General features: G+C 48.9%; 10 protein-coding genes across 10 annotated transcripts; 5 read left to right on the top strand and 5 right to left on the bottom strand.

Annotated features, from left to right (window-relative positions):
* Positions 1-85: 85 nt before the first annotated feature.
* Positions 86-466, bottom strand: BT62DRAFT_930587 (uncharacterized protein). The gene is made up of 2 exons (XM_043185957.1): positions 226-466; positions 86-169 (listed from the first exon to the last, which is right to left on the bottom strand). The coding sequence occupies exons 1-2, from the start codon at positions 371-373 to the stop codon at positions 129-131; spliced, it is 189 nt and encodes a 62-aa protein (XP_043041066.1). The 5' UTR covers positions 374-466; the 3' UTR covers positions 86-128.
* Positions 467-2,271: 1,805 nt separating this feature from the next.
* BT62DRAFT_781766 (uncharacterized protein) lies at positions 2,272-2,958 on the top strand. Its single transcript, XM_043182261.1, has 3 exons — positions 2,272-2,420; positions 2,477-2,573; positions 2,627-2,958. The coding sequence occupies exons 1-3, from the start codon at positions 2,386-2,388 to the stop codon at positions 2,885-2,887; spliced, it is 393 nt and encodes a 130-aa protein (XP_043041065.1). The 5' UTR covers positions 2,272-2,385; the 3' UTR covers positions 2,888-2,958.
* A 573-nt stretch (positions 2,959-3,531) lies between these two features.
* On the bottom strand, positions 3,532-6,992 carry BT62DRAFT_966556 (glycoside hydrolase family 3 protein). Its single transcript, XM_043188825.1, has 17 exons — positions 6,957-6,992; positions 6,765-6,911; positions 6,599-6,715; positions 6,342-6,545; positions 6,201-6,291; positions 6,085-6,151; positions 6,011-6,032; positions 5,887-5,962; positions 5,745-5,835; positions 5,177-5,692; positions 5,086-5,121; positions 4,687-5,032; positions 4,600-4,630; positions 4,514-4,549; positions 4,333-4,459; positions 4,184-4,275; positions 3,532-4,129 (listed from the first exon to the last, which is right to left on the bottom strand). Exons 2-17 carry the CDS (start codon positions 6,838-6,840, stop codon positions 3,595-3,597), a joined length of 2,463 nt encoding a protein of 820 aa, XP_043041064.1. The 5' UTR covers positions 6,841-6,911; positions 6,957-6,992; the 3' UTR covers positions 3,532-3,594.
* BT62DRAFT_930582 (Ndufs2, NADH:ubiquinone oxidoreductase 49 kd subunit) lies at positions 6,849-9,140 on the bottom strand. Its single transcript, XM_043185956.1, has 12 exons — positions 8,851-9,140; positions 8,622-8,800; positions 8,458-8,571; positions 8,320-8,408; positions 8,123-8,266; positions 7,917-8,075; positions 7,766-7,864; positions 7,604-7,714; positions 7,461-7,549; positions 7,315-7,399; positions 6,957-7,262; positions 6,849-6,911 (listed from the first exon to the last, which is right to left on the bottom strand). The coding sequence occupies exons 1-11, from the start codon at positions 9,075-9,077 to the stop codon at positions 7,194-7,196; spliced, it is 1,365 nt and encodes a 454-aa protein (XP_043041063.1). The 5' UTR covers positions 9,078-9,140; the 3' UTR covers positions 6,849-6,911; positions 6,957-7,193.
* A 103-nt stretch (positions 9,141-9,243) lies between these two features.
* Positions 9,244-10,575, top strand: BT62DRAFT_1060904 (mannose 6-phosphate receptor domain-containing protein; the record flags this gene model as incomplete). The annotated part of the gene is made up of 4 exons (XM_043178613.1): positions 9,244-9,374; positions 9,423-9,563; positions 9,610-9,844; positions 9,874-10,575. 4 exons carry the CDS (start codon positions 9,244-9,246, stop codon positions 10,573-10,575), a joined length of 1,209 nt encoding a protein of 402 aa, XP_043041062.1.
* A 121-nt stretch (positions 10,576-10,696) lies between these two features.
* On the top strand, positions 10,697-11,687 carry BT62DRAFT_930579 (uncharacterized protein). The gene is made up of 3 exons (XM_043185955.1): positions 10,697-10,884; positions 10,947-11,224; positions 11,286-11,687. The coding sequence occupies exons 2-3, from the start codon at positions 11,067-11,069 to the stop codon at positions 11,572-11,574; spliced, it is 447 nt and encodes a 148-aa protein (XP_043041061.1). The 5' UTR covers positions 10,697-10,884; positions 10,947-11,066; the 3' UTR covers positions 11,575-11,687.
* Positions 11,688-13,115: 1,428 nt separating this feature from the next.
* Positions 13,116-14,963, top strand: BT62DRAFT_918842 (uncharacterized protein; the record flags this gene model as incomplete). Its single annotated transcript, XM_043184110.1, has 6 exons — positions 13,116-13,901; positions 13,936-14,001; positions 14,107-14,134; positions 14,158-14,524; positions 14,578-14,721; positions 14,777-14,963. 6 exons carry the CDS (start codon positions 13,116-13,118, stop codon positions 14,961-14,963), a joined length of 1,578 nt encoding a protein of 525 aa, XP_043041060.1.
* A 290-nt stretch (positions 14,964-15,253) lies between these two features.
* On the top strand, positions 15,254-17,440 carry BT62DRAFT_1060902 (glucooligosaccharide oxidase; the record flags this gene model as incomplete). The annotated part of the gene is made up of 8 exons (XM_043178612.1): positions 15,254-15,323; positions 15,461-15,579; positions 15,632-15,842; positions 15,900-16,030; positions 16,093-16,611; positions 16,667-16,838; positions 16,891-16,977; positions 17,033-17,440. The coding sequence occupies 8 exons, from the start codon at positions 15,254-15,256 to the stop codon at positions 17,131-17,133; spliced, it is 1,410 nt and encodes a 469-aa protein (XP_043041059.1). The 3' UTR covers positions 17,134-17,440.
* On the bottom strand, positions 17,232-19,369 carry BT62DRAFT_1074944 (uncharacterized protein). The gene is made up of 4 exons (XM_043179065.1): positions 18,880-19,369; positions 17,852-18,827; positions 17,520-17,801; positions 17,232-17,465 (listed from the first exon to the last, which is right to left on the bottom strand). The coding sequence occupies exons 1-4, from the start codon at positions 19,062-19,064 to the stop codon at positions 17,295-17,297; spliced, it is 1,614 nt and encodes a 537-aa protein (XP_043041058.1). The 5' UTR covers positions 19,065-19,369; the 3' UTR covers positions 17,232-17,294.
* BT62DRAFT_1004318 (uncharacterized protein) lies at positions 19,184-19,815 on the bottom strand (the record flags this gene model as incomplete). Its single annotated transcript, XM_043177019.1, has 3 exons — positions 19,184-19,439; positions 19,478-19,733; positions 19,788-19,815. The coding sequence occupies 3 exons, from the start codon at positions 19,813-19,815 to the stop codon at positions 19,184-19,186; spliced, it is 540 nt and encodes a 179-aa protein (XP_043041057.1).
* Between the last annotated feature and the right edge of the window lie 181 nt (positions 19,816-19,996).

Here is a 19,996-nt window from a genome sequence, read left to right as displayed (position 1 = left end):
CCCAACTCGGACGATACATCTATTTTCGCCGTCATCTCGAGGGGATAGTAATCTACGGCTATTATAGGATTTTTCGCTCACAAGTGGCTGGCACAATCGTCTTTGTTGCGGTCTCTGGCTAGCCATACTCAGCATTCCGCGGTGTTCTTTATTACCGAAAAGGCCTTCGGTGAATTTTGTTTTCTCTCCTCTTTAGGTGCGTAAGTCTTATATTCACTCCCGTAGCCATTAAGATCCAAAGGCAGACACCGTTTTTGTCACCAAAGACTTGAAGTAACTGATACTTATTGACTATGGTCGCTCGAGACGGGTTGCTGAATTGGTAGGTTACCCCCATACCAACAAATCTGGAGAGGCTAATCCGTAGCAACATTGAATCCGATTCGGTGAAAAGATTCCACCGAATCAACCCTTTGTTGGATAAATGCAAGGAGAAGTCTCAAGGTGGAAAGCCAAAGAGTTTGCACCTCTGATCAAACCTACTGTATCCGAGGTAAGTGACAAAGAGAAGGCTGAAGCGGCAGCAGAGCAAAACAAGTGTTGTGAGACAGACACAGATTAGAGAGGCCAATGGTGGTGGCAAAAGGAGTAAACAAGGAGTTGCGCGAAACGCTTGAGTGATTATCTGTGACTATTGTGGCCATTGTGATATTGATTATAGAAATTAGGGCCGTCGGATGTACCATCGAAGAGTGTGATCTGGCACTTCTGTGTAATTAATTATTCGATGCTTACTGTTCTTCCCTCGGGACTTGGCGACCTGTTGATACAGAAGATTAATTGTGAGTGTCGTCGAATTTCCGGCCGGACCTTTTGGTTAAAGAGGAACCTGATTTCTAGACTATAACGTTAGTCCAACATAGACCCCTGTTCTTGGTCACGATGACCATCACACCGCTACTTAGAAGAAACATCTACTTCCACTGTTATCCCCGGGAACACTGCTCTACTATTTCGTTGTTACAAGATCCCGCCATTAGGTCTCGATAGTGGTCTCTAGCGAGCTATACTAAGCACGCTTGCACTGCTCGGTTCTCTTCATCGCCATACAGCTGTTTGGCTTACGAGAGGGAATCCGCTGATTGATATCATGATGCACATCACTGCCATCTTTCCCTTTGCTCGATCAGGACGAGTCTAATCTGTGTGCCAATGGTTGGCCGATTTGACAAATGACCCTGAGGCTGGTCGGATGTCTGTCCATTTTCTGTATCTGCGCCTTGAGCTTTGTGGCGGTCTGTTACTCAGTGGCAGGACTCAATAATGCTGGATGTTGTTCGTGGTGACGTCCGATGAATACATCATCGGGCGTGCGCGTAGTAACAGCGATTCGCCTACCCGCAAGCAATTTATAGTCCACTACATAGGATACTGATGCTCTGTTAGGATCCGGGATCGCTAATGACAACCAAGAACCTTTTCAATGTCATGGTTAGTGCGATAATATCATTGCCTTTTGCTTAGTTTCTCTTGCCGCTGTTGCACGCATAACTGCCTCCTTCGCTAAGATTGGACTGTCGCTATAGCTGCTTATATCAGGGTCCGTCGTCCTCTTTGCATTTGTGGCAGCGTCTCAGAGGTCTTTCGACGCAACTAGCTGGGTTAAACCATTCGTGGATGCTAAATGATCATCTGCCACGCTGATTTAATGATATTGGCTCGCATTCGCCGTCCAATATAAAACATGTCCGACGCAACACTTTCATTCTCAGAGCCGGTCTCTACCACCTGATCTTCCCAAGCCTGGTGCTTAATCTACTGCGACCTACCACTATTCAACATGCGCCTTTTCAACACCTGCTCGTTATTCATCTTCTGGACACTCTATCTCTTGCTAGGTGAATGTCGGTTAACGTCCTTCTTTCATTGAGGGAATCATGTTTTCACTTTGTTCAGATCATTGGGGCTCGAATCCCGAGCTCACGAGTACCAGATTGGTGACAAAATACAGATCCAAGTTAAGTCATTGGGTGTTTCCAGAAACAAGGTGTACGACTGTACTGTGATTGGAGAAGGACGCGATGGGGTGGTATGCAGGCTGTACACCCAGAACCAGTGGGCTGTCGCGAAGTACAACAAACCCGTCGAAGATGGTCGCGACATTATAGATCAACTCATTCCGTTCGACGAGGAGGTCGCAGCGTTGAAGGGTGTAAGTACAGTGCTATATATCAATTGGCGCTCTTGATTTAATGACAATACAAGGTTGGCTTACATATCAAGACTCTGACGGCTACTGATGGGAAAAAATGGATGGTGATGAAGGACGTGAGGAATCAAGTTGGTCAACCGAAGATGGTCCCTCCCGTGGACGTAATTAAAACTGCTACGTCAAAAGAGGAATGCGCAGCTATCGTGGAGGCTCTTTCACGCTGATCTGCGGAAATGGTTGAATTTTGGATCAAGAAGAAAGGCCTCTAGTAAAATTTCCTTTCTACTACGTCTGGGAGCGTGGGTCTTAACATCATTTCTGTAGCCATGAGGATCCAAAGTCAAACAACGTTTTTGTTACCCCGAACTTGGACCGGCTGACGCTCATTGACTATGGTCGCTCGAGACGGGTTACTGGATTGGTATGTTACCCCAATACCAACAATTCTACAGAGAGGCTAATATGTCTATCGAGACTCAGAAGATGATATCCGACATCACACACCAGTCGTTGAGAGGATTCACCTCTTTGCTGGATCAATGCAACGAGAAGCCGTCGAAAGGACGAGTTAGGAACTTTCCGCCTCTGATCAAACCTTCCGGGGTATCTGTCATAAGTGACAAAGAGAAGGCAGCAGCGGCAGCAGAGCAGGACAAGCGTCTTGAGGCACAGATTCAAGGACAACCTGCTGGTGGTGGTGAAACCAGTGAGCAAGGAGCTGAGCGAAACGCTTAATTGGGCATTACCGTGACGATTATGGTATTGATTGAATATAACAATCATGCACCTGCTGTTTGGAGAAGATATGCGCGAACACCTTTGTATTTGAGAGACGGATATACAGACCTCAAATATTGACTGAATGGTTGCTCGCACAGCGACATGGTGTCGAAATGGGCGAATATCTCGTCTTCGGACTATGGCATGTACAAATGCACCGTAAGGTTACCGAGAGTCCCTGATGGTTGTCAATGAACGCTCTGTAGGCGGACACCGACGAGTGTTACGATCCATCCCGTGGCTCTTTTCTCGATTCTCGATCAAAGGATCACGTCCTAGGAACTCTACTTGGTTAGTACGCGGACGGATACGGGGGTAGAGGCTCGCTCGTCGTTTGCTGACCGGCGAACAGGTGGTGGTGGACATGGGCTATCATCGGATAATGTACGACCTAAAATGAACTCGAAGGAGGTCGGTGCTCCACAATACCGGACTCGGACCTAGGAGCAATAGGACAAGCCGTGTAGCAGCAATCAACGGGCCTCCACATCCCACCATTTCACCACCAATCCCAAGAGCAAATAGTGTATCAAGCTAGGGGTTGCAGACCTGGAACTGAGGACCTTACAACAGCAAGAACGCTGTGCTGTCCAGCGATTCGGGTGACTCGTCAAATTTTGAAGTACAGACAGTTACATACCAAAACTCATAGGGAATACATTTTACAGACCTACCCAGCTAAACGTGCTCTTCAGTTCGATACTTCGTTTCATCCTCACGTCTGCGGATGATGCCCCCACAAGCACAACAAATTCGCCCTTCTCAGCTATCCAGCTAGATTTTCGCTCGTCATAATAACCCAATGCATCTCTGTCGAGGAAAACTGTTATAACCTTTGTTTCTCCTGCTTTCAAAGTCTCCTTGACAAAGCCCTTGAGCTCCTTCACTGGACGAGGCAAAGAACTTTCCACATCAGAGATGTATATCTGCGCGACCTCCCGTCCTTCAATGCCACTAGAGTTCGTGATCTTGAACCGTACGCTGAATTTCCCGTCGGAGGAAATCTCGGAACAACTCAGATCAGAATAGTCGAACTTGGAGTACGATAGGCCGAAGCCGAACGGGAAAAGAGGCACGGCGTTCTTGATCTCATATCCTCGGTAACCGACAAAGATGCCCTCGTTGTACAAGACTTTCCCGTATTCCTGGCACTTTTTGCCGAACGACGGATAAGATGGATTATCCTCAAGACGTTTACTAAAAGAATGATTATTATCAACAATTGATAACATGTCTGAGGAGCATCCGTACGGGACTGTAAGTGCTAATTTGGCTGAGGGGTTGACTTTGCCAAACAGCACGTCTGCTAGGCCGTTGCCCAGCTCATTGCCCCCATAGAAGGCCTGTGTACCCAGACGTCATTATACAACTGGGTATAACTGAGACTATGATATTCGTACCTGAAGCACGGTGTCGGCCTCATCAATCCAAGGCATCTCTACGGGTGTCCCTGATTGATTCACCACAACAGTTCTCGGATTTGCTTGAAGAACTTTGAAGACCAGATCGTTCGTCAATCCGGGTAATCTAGACAAATATGCTGAGTCCAATCGAATTGAATAACGATGCACGCGCACGTACTTCATGTCATCTCGGTCGAAACCTTCGCTTTCCCAGCTTCAAATCCTATTCAGTGCCAACACCGATGAGGCTAGAAAATGACTCACTCATGATTAAGACCGATGACAAGAATGACAACTGTCCAGAGAGATTACGGTGAATCATTTCATAGACCTTGCGCGAAAAGGACTGACCATCCGAAGTCTTGGCTAAAGCCTCAGCTTCCTGGATCGCCTCTTGTCCTTCAATAACACGAATACCACCCAACCGGAAGCCGCCCCAAGAAGGGAACGGGGGTCCCCTCGATATGAATTCGGCATTGCTTAGACGGACTTCAAGCTCGTACTCTTGGCCCGTCTTCATTCCTTGAACGATGGCCCTAACTTCTGTCGATCCCGCGCCAAAGTAGGACTCTAAATACTTAGTGTTAGTGCTCTGGTCGATCACCATTTTCTTGTCAATGAACATATTTCCGATTCCAGCAACGCTCATGCCAAATTCCCAGTCGCCGGATTCGTCCGGAACGAACGTCGTCGAGTACTAAAAAAAGAGGTGAGATGCTGCTGCGTCAAGAATCGACTTCACATCCTTACTCGAGTCCAGCAGCTTGGGCTGACTTTCTCTGCGTTCTGGAAAGGCAGCATACACATCAAGTACTGGAAAGTATTGCAACCACTAGCTTACCACCCCATCGAGTAAGATACAATTCGAAGTCGAAGTTTTTGTGTCCCATACGGATTGCTTGGGCGACAAGCTCAAGTCGGCATGAGGCGATATGAAATCCGATGAGGGGGGTTCATTCCAGAATTCTAAGAGAGCCCTAGATGTGCCGTCCTGCTGTTTGATCAATGCATCCAACAAAGGCAGGAATTTGTGAGATGTGGCGCCGACTGCGTAATTGACCTGCGAGTTAATGGCTTTCACAGCTTCAGTGATACCTTGGAGGGGACTGATAGTATAGGTGGACAACAGCTGAGCGGAACCGCCTCCAGAAGCCATAGCCTTTTTTGCGTTAGGGCCTATCACCGCGATGGATGTTGGAGCACTCAAAGGAAGGAGACCAGCGTTATTCTTCAAGAGCACCACCGAATCGGCTGCGGCTCGTCGCAGAAGTTGGCGTAGTTCAGGCGTATCAACACCTTCTTCGGGGCCATTGAAAGGGATGCCAGATTCGTGAGCCTTGCCGAGGAGTTCGAGGACCTGTAAGCCTGGTATGAATACTGACGGGACGGAGCAGTGAGGGGAAACTCACCTTTCGCGCCCGATCATCGACATCGTCGGTACAAAGTTTTCCCGCTTGAATCGCGCGAAGGACCGCTGGGCCGCGAACGACACTTGGTCCACTATGAACCAGACTAAGCAGGCAGGAGTAGAACGGTTAAGCGGAACCTCACGGCATTTCTAAATCAACTCCTGCCTTGATGCTTTCAGCGGTACTATAAACACCAGTCCAGTCGCTCATAATCAATCCTATGTATTCATAACTCAGGATCAACAAAACATGGGCAGTCTTCGAACCCATACCTTTGTATCCCCATTCCTGAATAGTTACTAAGTACGTGTCATGACCTGCCGTAAACAATTGTGCGCACCTTCCTTAGTATGTCGTCTAGAAGACGTTTGTCTTCAGAAACGTGAAGACCATTGACGCGGTTGTATCTGGGCTTCTAATGAGGGACGTATGTTTAAACGGCGAAGTTGAGCGTACGATGACATAAGGGCCCATGGATCGGACTTTCGAATCGCGATTTGAAAAGGTTTGAGATAGATCTCTCGGAGAGCTCGCTCACTTAATTCGCCTAAAGGATTCAGTACGAGACTCATGAACAGTGGTAACCTAGAGACGTACTGCTCACAGAAAATCTCTCATGCTCTTGATCATTGGCAACATAGTGCTTGATTGTAGCACTGACGCCTTTCGACTGTAAACCATTTATATAGGCAGCAGCGATTTCCCCATTCAAGACAGCGTCTTCGGAAAATGATTCGAAACCCCTTCCACCAAGCGGTGAACGTTGGGTGTTAACGGTTGGTCCAAGGAGGATGTGACAGCCTGTGTGACATTATTAGCTCAAAGCGAAATCCTTCGAGTGTCAGGGCACTCACTTTTGGCACGACACTCGTCTCCAAGCGCCTCGCCGATCTTGTACGCAAGCTCCAGATCAAAGGATGATGCAAGACCGGTGGACGAGGGAAAGCAACTCGATGGCACACCATTGAAGACTGATGATGATCAGCGAGATTATCCTACTGACCGAGAGCAATCACCAACACTGAGTGCCACGAACACCATTGGGACCTAAGGAACAGTATCGCTCGGTCGGTCTCGATACACGGAATACAAACATGGGCCCCTACCGTCACTCATCCTCATTGACGGTACGTTTGCATGTGGAATCGCTTCCGTGTGCCACCATCCCTACAAGAATCAATAACAAAGTCAACATTGAATTTCACGACTTGCCAATCCAGTCAGAAGCTTGATTTTGTCACTGAGGGTGAGTTTCGAGAGAGTTTCGTCGACGTTAAAAGCCATGACTATCAAAGAGCAGTTTCAACCCTACATGGGAACTTAAACGACTTAGTCGGAGAATCTCCGGAACAGCATCGGACGTGGTCAAGTGACAACGTCATACCGAGGAAAAAGAAGCAAATAAGATTTATTCTACATCCGCACCAGCGCCAGGTGAATCGTTGTATCCTACCGATCAACCTCTCCAAACACCAAATCCATAGTTCCAATGATAGCTACAACGTCTGCCAGCATGTGCTAGAAGGGTAGAGCTCTTAGTGATGTCCACGTAGCTCAGGAAACAACCTACATGTCGCATAATGAAATCACTCCCAGCCAAATGTGCGAAGCCGGGTGCCCTGATTGAGCAACGATATGGTCTGTTCGTTCCATCCCTTGTAAAGGTCAATCGATGAGGACACTAAGCGGGACAGAAAGACAAGAAAAACAACATACGAAACTAGGTAGACACCCATCTCTCCTTTGGGGGCCTCAATAGCACTGTATGTTTCACCAGGTGGCACGGAATATCCCTCGGAGAAGATCTAAGTAACAGGTCCGTCAGCCAAGCGGGAGATTGCGGATAAATGTAGGTTAACCTTGAAATGGTGGATCAAACTCTCCATGCTCTCCTTCATACTTGCTCTTGGAGGTGGCACAAGTTTATGATCGTCGACCTTGAATGCACCAGGTGTAATTTTATTCAAGCACTATAACAAGATGTGAGCGAACGCCTCAAAGCCATAGAAATATATACATGCCTGATTGATGATCCTTAAACTCTCCCGCATCTCTTGCACACGGCAAAGATATCTATCGTAACAGTCCCCGTGCTGGCCGACCGGGATGTCAAATTCAACCTGCAGCAAGCAAGTCAGTTTATAGCGTTTGCGATACGGAAGAACTGCATACCTCGTCATACTTGTCATACGGCGATGTTTTTCTGAGATCCCATTTCACGCCACTACCCCTCAGCATGACGCCGCTAAAGCTGTAATTCAGAGCATCAGCAGCGTCAACAACACCGACACCGATCGTCCGCTCTTTCCAAATTCGATTGCCAGTAAGTACCTAGCAGAAGTGAATCGAAAGATACAAAACATAATCCTTTTTCTTACCTCTTCCACTTCATCTACCCTTGATCCGAACTGCGTAGCCCAATTGAAAATGTCGTCCAGAAGACCATGGGGGAGGTCAAACGCTACACCGCCCGGACGGACATAGGCACTATGAAGACGTGCGCCGGAAACCCGCTCATAGAACTTGATAGCGATGTTAGCTTTCGTGCTTTGAAGGCGGAGGCCGTCGGTCTTACTTCCATAAGTTTCTCTCGTTCCTCGAAACCCCACAGGAAAGGCGTTAGCGCACCAACGTCCATAGCATGTGTGAGAATAGCCATAAGATCTATCATGGAGATGAGCATAGCACAAGATAGTTACTTCTGGAAACACACGGTTCAAAATTCTTGTGATCTCTCCAAATAATGTGCGTATCCATTTTCCACGGTCCGGCACCTCGATATTCAGCAATTTCTCGACAGCCAATGAGTAACATAATTCGTTTGTCACTGGCAAAAATGTCAACCTCCGCACAATAGAAGTGACAAGATGTACCCACTCATAGAAACATAGTCCAGCCGGTCGAAATAAGGTAGCGCCTGGATATATGTCTTGTACTCAATCAACTTCTCTGTCCCTCGATGCAAAAGGCCAATGTGTGGGTCCGCGCGGAGAACTTCCTCGCCATTGAGCTCGAGAATCATTCGCAACACGCCATGAGCCGCAGGATGCTGAGGACTGTTCCGTTGGTTAGCGTTCGATTCCATGGATATCAGGACGCGGCTCACCCGAAATTAACGGTAAAATGCCTCATATTGGTCGTCGATCTGGTATCTGCCTCTGCAAGAATTTCTGAGGCATGCATGCCCTGAAGGTCCTCTACAGTGTGATAATCAAACGCAGTTTTAGTTTGGGCGTCTTCTGCAGGGCTGGCGCGACAAGGATGCGATGAAGAAATGCATCTGGTGAAGGAGGGCGCGAAAGCCCGAGAACGGGCAACTAGACGGCTGAGCATCGTCGTTGACGTCGACGACGACCAGTGAAGTTTCGGAAGGACGCGGTGTCCTTTGGAAATGATCTGATTGGTCGCCGACAATTTCGTCTCCGCCCAGCTAAGTATTTAGGCTCCGATTGAAGTTGCACCCCTGCATCGCTTACAGCTCCATTATCGTCATTGCTCAATGAAGGCGCCTCTTCTCCTCTCTATACTATCATTATCGTATTCAATATTGGCGGTTGTAGCAGACGAAAGGCCGTGCACAATTCATGCCTCCAATGGTGACTACTTTGATCTGAACCCTCTCAAGGCCAGGTAAGCAGTGAATGATACCCCGTCACCTGCATTGACTGTGCTCTGTAGCAAGGACTACACATTCTCCTCACCGGGTGGGAAGGAATTTAGGATTAATGTATGCAGGTCAGTCGCGTCTGAGACTTGGGGTCTTGACGACCCCGACGTTGGTGGAGTTGTTAGACGGGACCACGGAGATTTCTCGCTTGGGTGTGTGCTGTTTTCTGCGCAGCTGCAATCGCTGAACGCATCACAGAAAGACCAACACGACTTTGGACCTTTCACCCGAAAATATCGTCCGGATAGTACTGACTTCTGGTTCACGGTGTAATTCCCAATATACTGCCAACACTGTCATTGAATTCATCTGCGATACTGCTGTTTTTGGCGCTGGGGCACCCAAACTTCTCGCACAACTGCCTCAAGGAGATGATGAAGCCTGTGCATTCTTTGTGGAATGGCGAACACATGCATGTCCCACTACCTTTTCAGTGTTATCTTGTGCTGATGCGTAACTTAGTTTGCTTGTCCTACCGGCGAACGCTCAGGACCATGGGGATTTTTCGCATCCCTTATTGTCATCATTCTTGTCCTTCTAATGCTCTACCTTACCCTTGGAACTCTTCACAACCGATACGTGCTACGCCTACATGGATTCGACCAGATTCCACAGTTCAACGTCGACTCAATGCGGTACCATCTCAAAGAGGGCCTAGATTTGTTTAAAGACTGGATGGCAGGGATGTACGAAGGTGGTCAGGGTGCAGGCTGGTCGCGCTCCAGTCAAGGCGGTGCCGGTGGATTTAGCGGCAGAACCAACCCCGTAAGCCATCAGAGTGGTGTGGATACGGGAGATGGCGATGGAGGATTCGTGCGACCGCCTCGTAATGGAACCGCAGCGAAAACGAACCCTGTCTCACATCAGTCTCAAGTTCAAAAACTATCATCTCAACCTCAACCAGATCTGCAGTCGCGACAATATCAGAAGAAGAAAGAAGAAGGGACCGCTGAGGAGAGGGCTCCATTTATGTTGGGTGAGGATGATGAAGATGACGATGTGACCAACGCTCCTCCGACCCAACCATCTTCATTTACGCCAGCTGTCTCTGTGGCCCCGTTAGAGTCGACCGCTACCTCAATTCAACCTGCTGTTGAGTCTGCCAACAATGCTGCTGCTTTCAGAGGTCGAGATTTGGGCAGCGGAAGAGTTACTCGTCTGTGAATGTTTCGCCCGTACGTTTCTGGGTATTGATTAATGTTTATGCTACGATATTCAATCGGACAAGGATTAACAATCAATTAACCTGGGAGAGATTTGAGTAAATAAGTCTCATCGCAACCTTCGAGATTCTAACTCGCATCCCTTTCTGATACCGCAATTGCAAGACCACCTTTTTGGCAAGCGCTTGCAGACTGCCGAAACGGGCCGCATTGCCCACACGCCTGCGACTGGACAGGACATCTTCGTGCAGTGTGGTTCTCCTTTCAAGAGGTACAACCCGCCTCTCAGGAGTACTTGATCCACCCCGCCGTATGTATTCACGATTCCGTACCGACCTCGAGACAACGTTAGCTAACGCGAGGGCACCTAAGTGTCGTCTCTTGAACCGCGAAGAGGTATAACAGACAATTGGGGGGTGGGTGGGTCACTAGATCCGTGCTGGCTGGTTTCTTACATTTGATCCCTTCTTCCGCCCCTCCACGTATATTAGCATGCCGTGTCTTGGGAGCGCGAGGCTCCCCCTGCGTTCACTCCACTTTTCCTTCTCGAGCTCCATCGCTGCCCCGACCCGTTGGCCGCCACATCGCGCGTTCTCCATCATGGCGCATTTTCGTAACGACCTTTTTGACTACACGTCAGGGCGGTGGATGTAAGTCTCATACATGTTGTTCTGTGGGGTACATGTCTAACCCGTAATTTTACATGTCCAGCATCAACGATGCCCTTCGCCACGCAGAGCGCAGACGTGTCTTCAACGTCGATGGGCTATGTCGACTTGCAGCGCAGTCCGTCGATCGGAGTCCTGATGATCTCGTCGGCAGAGCGAACACGCCTCATTATACCCTCCCTTCTGGTATATATCCTCTTCGAATATATAGGATTACCGTCTTAGCATGTCGTCGAGACATGCCTCCTCTCCTTTGTCCTTCTTCCATAGAATCTTGCCGCCGGACATTGCACTCCTTTCTGCTAGCCACTCGCTTCGATAATATTATTTGATACAGTCTTAAGACCTGCCTCTGCTCCTTCGTCCTTCGTCATCGTAGAGTCCAATTAAGAGTTCATTGATACCCAACACTCCTCTGTACAGCAACCCCGTCACAGTCCGAGCTCGTCCACCGACCACGACGCGTGGCGTAGATAATAACCATCGGTTCGTGCATGTACATAATACATCCTTGGCAGCGGTGCTTATCGTGCGCCCACCAGTCGCTCGAGCTTGAGCCTTTCTGGCTGCTCCCTCCTGGGGAGATTCTCGCCGGAGACTCTGCCTGGCAGCTCGTCACGAGTGCCAGCGTGGTAATAGGGTCGTGTCGAGAACCCCATCCGATAAGGATCTATTAAGGATCTCCGAGTGCGAACCTGTAGGGACGTCCTGTCAGCTCAATGCTCTCGTTTTAACCCCACCACCTCCTGCTTCCGGTGTGATTTCTCTTGCTAACCTTCTCGCTCATGCCGCCGTCGTCTGGATTCTACCATTTCTCCGCAGCCTCGTCTCGGACCCTTTGATCGCCTTGAAACTAATCGGTCTTGTCGTCGTGGTTATACTCCCTTCTTCGCTTTTCCTCGTCCTGTTCCTCCTAGAACTCGTCGTGCTGCTTGGATGCAGTCTCTCCAGCCTTGCTGTCATCGTCCGCCCGTCTTTGTGTGGCCAGGTAACAGGTACGCCATTTTTCTTCTTCTCGCTCGCGTAGTCGAGCTTATGGTTGTCCCCTATCGTGCCTCCAGCGTGGCTTCGTCACCTGCCCATCCTTGTTGAGGAGTTGCCCGACAACGAGCTGTTGGCTCGTCTGGCGAGCACGTTCAGCCCAGTTTTGTTTTAGTCATAGTACTAGCTAGCTCGTCGTGTATGCTCTCACATTCATTAATTCATCAGTCGCGACCTTTCGACCTTGCGAGCGAGATGCTAGACACACTCCCCTGATGGTCGTGTCTTGCGAGACCCAAGTGGTCCGTATAAGATCGCTTGGAGATGTCGCCAGGCTTATGAGGTATGTCGAGTGTCTTGTGCAGATCCAATGAGGCTTGCAATCCATATAGTAAGACCCTTAGTAAGGCCTATGCATGCCCGCCACGGCTGAACTGACACTTGGCGTCGCAGAGACGTAGCATCTCTGCGTGTCGAGAACGCCAGTTCCCCCTCGGGGCGAACTGGCGGGCATGATCCGGAACTGCACCGACGGGGGAGGCGGCGGCGAGCCTGTGGCAGACGAGGCCCAGAAAGCGAGTTGACGAAAGACGGTTGAGACTTGCATAGTCACTATCCGTATAACTGCGATTTGGCTATCGGTGTGAGAGGTCGACTCGGTCGCCCGGACGGCCGTAGGTGGCCCAGTCGCGCTCCCATAGCTGGGTACCGAGACGGATAAAGTGAGGTATGGCGGCGATGCTCATTTGACCTGAGCCATGGAGGGACAATTGCGAAACCGACCCGACTAGATTCGCCACGTGCCGCTGCCACTGCTGTCGACGAGCTCGTCCAAAAGCGGGCGAGGCGAATCTTGTTGCCTACCCTGAGGGTATGCCGGATACTTGTCTCCATGAACGACGACCAACTCCTAGCGAAATTCGACCTGGAGCAGTTCCAGTGGAAATGCCTTCATACTGACGATGGTGCAGAAGCCCGCATTCGCCTTCTCGCTGGTGGCGAGTGCGCTCATGATATCATGAATCGTTATGTTCAAGGAGACCAGACCCTATTTTTTGCCGTCTATGTAGACCTCGAATACGCCTTCGCAAGGGCAAAAATCATAGAAACCTGCCGCAACGCTTGGAAATGGCTTCGATACCATGTACCGATCATTGCATGCACCATTTCCGTTCGTGATGACAACTACAGCTATCTGGAATACCACTCCCCGACGCCGAGTGGTGCGGACGAGTGGGTAGGGCGCACATTTGTAGTCCATGATCAACAAGTCCTGGATCTAAATGAACTTCGGACGCAAGTGGGCCAGACAAGGATACCATCCAGTGCTGGCGATCAAACGTGGCTGCACTTTGTTACCCACGCGTCAGCCGCAGACGATACCATCACTCGTGTAGGATTTCTTTTCCAGAGTCATCATGCTCCCTTTGATGGCCCAGGAATCAAGCTTGTATCCAGTCATTACTTGACTCAGGTCGCGCGCTCGTTGGATTCTTCCACGTCCTATGACATCGCCTGGGGAAACGAGGTCCATAACCTCAGCCCTTGTGTTTACAACATCTTGTCCGCTGTTGAGCCTCGCCCCATACCACCTCACTCTGCTGAACAACCTTCGTTTGACCACCCTTATTATCAGTCCATGCAAACCATCTACAGCGGTGTCTTTAAAGCATCTCAGGTAAGTTCTAGCAGTGGACTCCATTGCCCAACAGTTATCACATGAGGGAAGAATCCCTATGGGTTCCGGCGACGTACCAGAGACATCCGCTGGCCTCTCTGTAAACGAGACGAAATCGTCCTCTCGAATCGGGAATCAGACTTGATACTCAAAGGGCTCAAAGCCTCCTTGCCATCTCAACGAGCATACACTGTCACGCATTTAGGTTCGTTGTCTAGCATCTAATCCACTCTGTATGTCTGATATAAAATCTTAGCTCACGCAGCGCTAGCCATGGTTGTCATGTCCGACAACCCCCCGCATAAGAATGATTTAGAATCATTCTTAAACAATTACAGTCTTGTGAACTGTCGGAGTCGTTTAATGGAGCCTTATTCTCAACCAACCCATGAGGGATATCCTGGTTATGCTATCGGTATGACAATGATGCGAATACCAGTATCAATGTTCTGTTCTTCATCAGGAGAACTGTTGCCGCTCAACAGGAATCTTCTCTTCAAAGCAATGGCTACTATTCGTGAACTCTATAACCATCAAAGAGCCGTTCCTGCCCCTTTAAGCTGCATGGCACAGCTCGGACAGATCATGTCTGCGTCTATGAAAGACGCAGCTGTATCTGATTTGTGGGTTGGTATATTATTGTTCGCGATATCAGCTCATCGAATTTTATATTTAGATTGCCACCTAATCAGTGCTACATGCTGTCGAGTGATGGTGTAGGAGAAAGATACCTGCAACCGACCTACGCTGATCACAGCGGTAAGACCGTCTTGACTGTTCCAAAGTTTTTCTCCTCGCTGAACAGAAATGACCCTGGACCGTAAGCGCTTTCTTTGGAATCGACGATACCGGTTTGTTTGAAGACCTGGGTATAGGTTCTTTCGCATCTCATCATGGAAAGGGGTTATCGAGTTAAGCGCCGACTTCAATTCTAACATTCTTTCCAAAGACGAAGTCCGGCACCATCTGACAAAATGGAAAAAGCTTATGCTACTCATTACGCGGGACGCCCAGGACGAGATTACGATCTCAGGCACCACCGGGCGCCTGGACTATAAGTGAAGGTAGAGTTCCGGGAGAGATGGGACTTACGCATCGGAGATCATCAGAGAGCACCATCTAATAATGGTCAGGGGGTCGGCGTACATAGAAAAACTGGAGACGGTTTGTTCATTCCGACTGGTAGGGCTTTGCATAATCGTGGACTTGTAATGTAAGCGCAAGCTTGAAACACGCTCCAATTTGCCCGTACCGCTTTGCTCCGTCAGACGGGGCAGGAGTATATGGGAGGCTCGATGCCCGTGTATTGTCTCTCGTATATAAACGAGTGAGGATGGTCTCAGCTTTATTCAATGGGTAGCCCGACTTCTTTCCTTCTCACGATCGCGACGCTCGTCGTCTCCGTTCTTGCGGATATCTCAGGTCTGCAGGATTGTTTGTCCGCCGCTCAGATAGCTGCTGTCTTCCCTGGAAGTTCCTCGTATGCTGCTGCGAGCAAGCCGTGTAGGGGGTTTTCTGTTTCTTCATTTACTGCATGTTGAAAGTTGTCGTGCCCACAGTCAACCTGCGTTTCGATTTTGCTCCAGTAGCAGTCACATATCCTTCAACGACAGAAGAGGTTGCCGCCGTCGTTAGTTGCACCTCCGAAAGTCTGCAGATCGTTGCAAGAAGCGGCGGTGTAAGTTCGCTCCTTCCTTTCCCTCTTCACGTCCTTACTAACATTGTTGCAGCATAGCTACATTGCTAATGGCCTAGGGGGCAAAAATGGTTCCCTAGTTATTGACTTGAGCAACATGACCAGGGTGGATGTCGACGCGTCTTCGGGTACTGCAACAATAGAAACGGGTAACAGGTTGGGAGATGTCGCGTTTGCATTGAACAACCAGGGTAGGGCCCTTCCCCATGGAACTTGTACTTATGTAGGAATTGGTGGTCATGTCTGTGAGTTCTCAGAATTTTTTTCAGTGGTGAGGATCAGCCAAATCTCACGTACTTCAGCTGGTGGAGGGTTTGGATTTACGTCTCGAATGTGGGGTCTGACCCTCGACACAGTTCAATCAATGACTGTGGTCTTGGCCAATGGCACGATTGTAGAGCCATCGAGCAGCTCTGAATCAGATCTCTTCTGGGTACGTGACGCCCCTTTTCCGGTGTTCGGATGATTAGCTAACGATTCCTTACGTTTATCTAGGCAATGAGAGGTGCCGCATCCTCGTTTGGTATCATCACCTCTATAGATGCCGAGACGTTCCCTGCGCCATCTTTTGCAACCGTCTACGCATACAATTGGCAAATGAATTACTCTGATGCTGCAGCTGCTCTAACCCAATTCCAAGACTTCGTGACGACGGATATTCCACCTGAATTTGGCGCCGAAATCAATCTCGGGAAAGGTGACTCCGAAGGGACTGTCTCTCTTGAGTTGACTGGCGGATGGTATGGCGACTCCATAGATACCCTTCAGAGTGTGTTGGATCCATTCTTGCAGTCGATGCCTCCGGTGGATGGACAGTTCTCTGGCAATGGAACGTACATCGATTCAGTTCAGATTTTGGGTGACGGTGTCGTCAACACCAAAGCTGCGGGGCCGGACAAAACTGACACTTTCTATGCTAAATCGTTGATGACACCGGAAGAGCAGCCCATTACTTTGGACGCTTTCGAGGCCTACATGAAGTATCTCGCATATGAAGGTTATAATTCAGAGACGGTTTGTCTGCTCTTCGCATAAAACTTTTTTGAGGTCGTATTTATCTCTAATTTAGAACTGGTTCATGCAATTCGAGCTGTACGGGGGAACAAACTCGTTCATCAACTCGATAAATGTAGACTCGACGGCGTTTGCAACAAGGAGTGCATTGTTTACTGTCCAGTTGTATGCCTCGTCCAGTAATTACGAACCACCATATCCTGAAGACGGTTTCACTTTCTTGGATGGTATGATAACATCGTGTCTTTCTACTCCTCTTACTCATCAGTTTCTTCGTAGGTGCCGCTGATGCTCTCACTTCAACTATGGGTGATGGTTGGGATTACGGGGCCTACGTAAACTATGCTGACGACCAGCTCGAAAATGGTACGTCCGCAATCCTATAACTTCTCGTCCGAAGACTGATATTTACTATGTTCAGAGTACTACCTTTACTACAAATCGCATTATCCGAGGCTGGTAGCTCTGAAAAGTCAATATGACCCAACTGGTGTCTTTGACTTTCCCTTAAGCATCCAGTAAGAATACTGCATGAAGAACAATCTTTCCACAACATAGTGGACCCTTCGTGCGGGATATCTTAGTAGGTAGGCCATAAGGATGGTCGACAAGTTCAGTGGCCTCTAAGTAAATGTAGCATTAATTCCAGTTAACACATTATAAAAATATAGCTTTGTTGTATCTCATCGCATAGCTGGTATCGATAACGCCAACACTTCAACAATCTCCGTATGTTCCGTCAATCTTACGGCTTCTCCGGGTCTCGAAGCATCAAAATACGTTGAAGTGATCCGCACATCTTCGAGTCTCCATTTAGGATACCACCGTCCTTTCATATCAGTCGTGAAGGCGCCCTATAGTTCAATACTAGAACGGTAAATCCAAGATTGCGGTGATCAGTTACTCACCAGTTTCGTTAACCAACGATCATCCTCGTCGTTCTCCCCAGTAAGCTCGATGATGCGTAACCATAGCGAGTACATCGATGGGAGGCAAGTAGCAAGCAGATCGATCAGCTGGGGGTTCAGACTCTGAACGTCAACATTAAGACTCTCAAGGCCTGAGAGCAGGAAGTAATGCGCAAAAGCAGACAAAACGACGCTCAGATGGGATAGCGAGAGATATGCTCCTCGTATATCGAGTTCAGTAAGTTGATGAATGGATAGCGTAGACGGTGGTAGTGTAGACGGCTGGAAAACGATCTTGTCAACGTAAGCATAAGGGGAAGACGATAACAAACCTCCTGGGGAAGCTTGATGTTCCTAAATCCAAGACACAGAGATTTCAGACTGGGTGGCAAACGAGATAAAATCTCGATGGCATCAAGACTGAGTGTCTCCACCGTAATGCTCAAAGTTTTCAAGCACGAGCTCCCAAGTAGTCCCGTCAACTTATCAAGCTGGCCATCTCGCATCAACAGACCATCGATATGAAGTCTGGTTAGAGATTGGGCGTTCTTCGATATACATTTAAGCGCGATGGGGTAACACCGTTGGGTGATGTACAATCCCAGCGTATCCATGTCGACAAAGTCAACATTCGAAGTGAGAGATTCCACTGCATCGTCGACGTCCTCCGAGTCCATAACATCTGGGTCGAGCGAGGACATTGCCCACTCGAAATGGGTGAGCGTCTCTGCGTGAGCATTGAGCATTTGGACAAGGCTTTCGCCGGGTGGGGGAATCACAAGCGCCAGTTTACGCAAACACGGAAAGTAACCTAAAGAGGCAATGACCGGTGTAAAATCAACACCGGATACGGTCTTGATGAACAAACTTTGAAGCGTTTCTTGTGCGTTATTGATGAACGGTGTGAAAATGTCCTGCTGGACATTGGCCGCATTCATGTCATCTGCGGCGGAAGAAAAGCTGTCCTTCTGCACTACGATTTCGAGTTGCCGTAAATGTCTGAACTTGCGGGTTGCGGTGGAGAGAAGGGTGCGGAAGCGCCCGAGCGGCGCCACTAGAACGAGGCGGTGAATGTCGGCCTTTAGTTCCCATACTGTGGTGAAAAACGGTACGAGGTCTTGGGAGAAAAGATGGTTCCGCCAGTGTATATGTAATTCGCGGAGGTTTGTCATTCCTTGCACAGCACCTATCATGGCTCGAATGATTTCGTCCGAGCAATAGATAGTCAACCCTCGGAGGTAGTGGGAGGTAAACACGGACCACGTTTCAACGTGAAGGGTATGGACGCGCTTGGCTACGACCGGGTCCCTATTTGCTTAAAGTTGATATTGGGAGGAAAAAGAGGACACAATGAACTTACCTCAGCCGCTCCAAGAGCCACATCTTGTGATCATTGAATGCATTGAATTCTACGCGCCTGTATCGGACATTCATAGCGGCACGATGAAAGGCACGGTTCACTGCGAACAGCTCCGCCAACTGGGATTCTGGGACGAAAGCAGAGATACACTGCCAGACATCATAGGGGATTTCTTTGCTCGTCATGATATGGAAGACTGAGCTCGAGAAGTTGGAGAATATTAAGTTCGTCTGGACGCTTCAACGAAGAGAAAAAGTAGGCCGTGCTTCAGATTACGGTCCTCATCATGGAAGGGATAGGGATATTAACGAAAGGTGATGGCGAGAGTTAGGGGATACAGACATGAAGATAAGACCGGGTGGGTCGTTATCTCACCGGCCGTCACGTCGATGAACTGAGCGGCATCCCACGCCCCAAACCCCAAACTTTCCTTATTCAGATGCAAGGGCAGTAGAAAGGAGGCTATTTTCGATGTAGTCGCGCCTTCTGGGGTGGTTCCAGGTGCATACAAAATGTCGGCACAGAGCTCGGCAGGATCGCGCTTCCGGGCCGACGGCACGCTTGAAACAAGCCATAGTTAGTAACATTCTCCCGATACAGATACGATGAGAAACGCTGACTGTCTTTCACTCGACGGGTGCCCTTACTGTCTTTATTTGGGATAGACGTGCCAGGTTTTACAAAATATCGTCCGAGGGCACGATCTGTGGACCACATAAAAGCAGGAGAGTGTGCATTTGCCCTCCTCGGCCCATATCTCGCGTTGCGGAAGGATACCGAAATATTAAAGTGAACGAACTCAACCTCAACTAATCGTCTTGGGAAACTTGCCATATGATATAGGAAAACGTTTGCTATTCGGCGACATAGCAGATTCTCTTCTCCACTCTTAGCTATCTACCGCTAACGGCAGTCCTGCACCCGTGTAATATTCATCGAAGGGGTATAATACCAGTTACGAATATCTACAATGGCGGAGGAAGGGCAATGTAAAATAAGGATCGTCGAATTTCGGGTTTTTATTCAGGGCCGAGTTCCAGGTATCGATGCACTGCTGGGACCGATACATTTTCTCGGCAGAAAAATAAGACCTGAAAATGTTGCGACATTTCATTAA

Source organism: Guyanagaster necrorhizus (genome assembly GCF_019112545.1).
Source record: "Guyanagaster necrorhizus MCA 3950 unplaced genomic scaffold BT62scaffold_9, whole genome shotgun sequence".
Lineage (NCBI taxonomy): Eukaryota > Fungi > Basidiomycota > Agaricomycetes > Agaricales > Physalacriaceae > Guyanagaster > Guyanagaster necrorhizus.
The sequence above is the reverse complement of the archived record's forward strand: the minus strand, read 5'-3'. Positions and strand labels throughout refer to the sequence as shown.

Coding starts and splice junctions, on each gene's coding strand:
- BT62DRAFT_930587 (XM_043185957.1), bottom strand. CDS start 373: ATGTTGCTACGGATTAGCCTCTCCAGATTTGTTGGTATGGGGGTAACC. Junction 170..225: donor CTGCCTTTGGATCTTAATGG/CTACGGGAGTGA, acceptor AACAAAATTCAC/CGAAGGCCTTTTCGGTAATA.
- BT62DRAFT_966556 (XM_043188825.1), bottom strand. CDS start 6,840: ATGTTTGTATTCCGTGTATCGAGACCGACCGAGCGATACTGTTCCTTA. Junction 6,546..6,598: donor AGACGAGTGTCGTGCCAAAA/GTGAGTGCCCTG, acceptor AATGTCACACAG/GCTGTCACATCCTCCTTGGA. Junction 5,836..5,886: donor GGAGTTGATTTAGAAATGCC/GTGAGGTTCCGC, acceptor TCTGGTTCATAG/TGGACCAAGTGTCGTTCGCG.
- BT62DRAFT_930582 (XM_043185956.1), bottom strand. CDS start 9,077: ATGCTCAGCCGTCTAGTTGCCCGTTCTCGGGCTTTCGCGCCCTCCTTC. Junction 8,572..8,621: donor GCTGGACTATGTTTCTATGA/GTGGGTACATCT, acceptor CATTTTTGCCAG/TGACAAACGAATTATGTTAC. Junction 7,400..7,460: donor ATGGGTGTCTACCTAGTTTC/GTATGTTGTTTT, acceptor GACCTTTACAAG/GGATGGAACGAACAGACCAT.
- BT62DRAFT_1074944 (XM_043179065.1), bottom strand. CDS start 19,064: ATGACGAGCAAAGAAATCCCCTATGATGTCTGGCAGTGTATCTCTGCT. Junction 18,828..18,879: donor TGGCTCTTGGAGCGGCTGAG/GTAAGTTCATTG, acceptor TTAAGCAAATAG/GGACCCGGTCGTAGCCAAGC. Junction 17,466..17,519: donor ATCGTTGGTTAACGAAACTG/GTGAGTAACTGA, acceptor ATTGAACTATAG/GGCGCCTTCACGACTGATAT.
- BT62DRAFT_781766 (XM_043182261.1), top strand. CDS start 2,386: ATGGTTGAATTTTGGATCAAGAAGAAAGGCCTCTA. Junction 2,421..2,476: donor ATCAAGAAGAAAGGCCTCTA/GTAAAATTTCCT, acceptor TCATTTCTGTAG/CCATGAGGATCCAAAGTCAA. Junction 2,574..2,626: donor CGAGACGGGTTACTGGATTG/GTATGTTACCCC, acceptor ATGTCTATCGAG/ACTCAGAAGATGATATCCGA.
- BT62DRAFT_930579 (XM_043185955.1), top strand. CDS start 11,067: ATGCCGTGTCTTGGGAGCGCGAGGCTCCCCCTGCGTTCACTCCACTTT. Junction 11,225..11,285: donor TACACGTCAGGGCGGTGGAT/GTAAGTCTCATA, acceptor TTACATGTCCAG/CATCAACGATGCCCTTCGCC.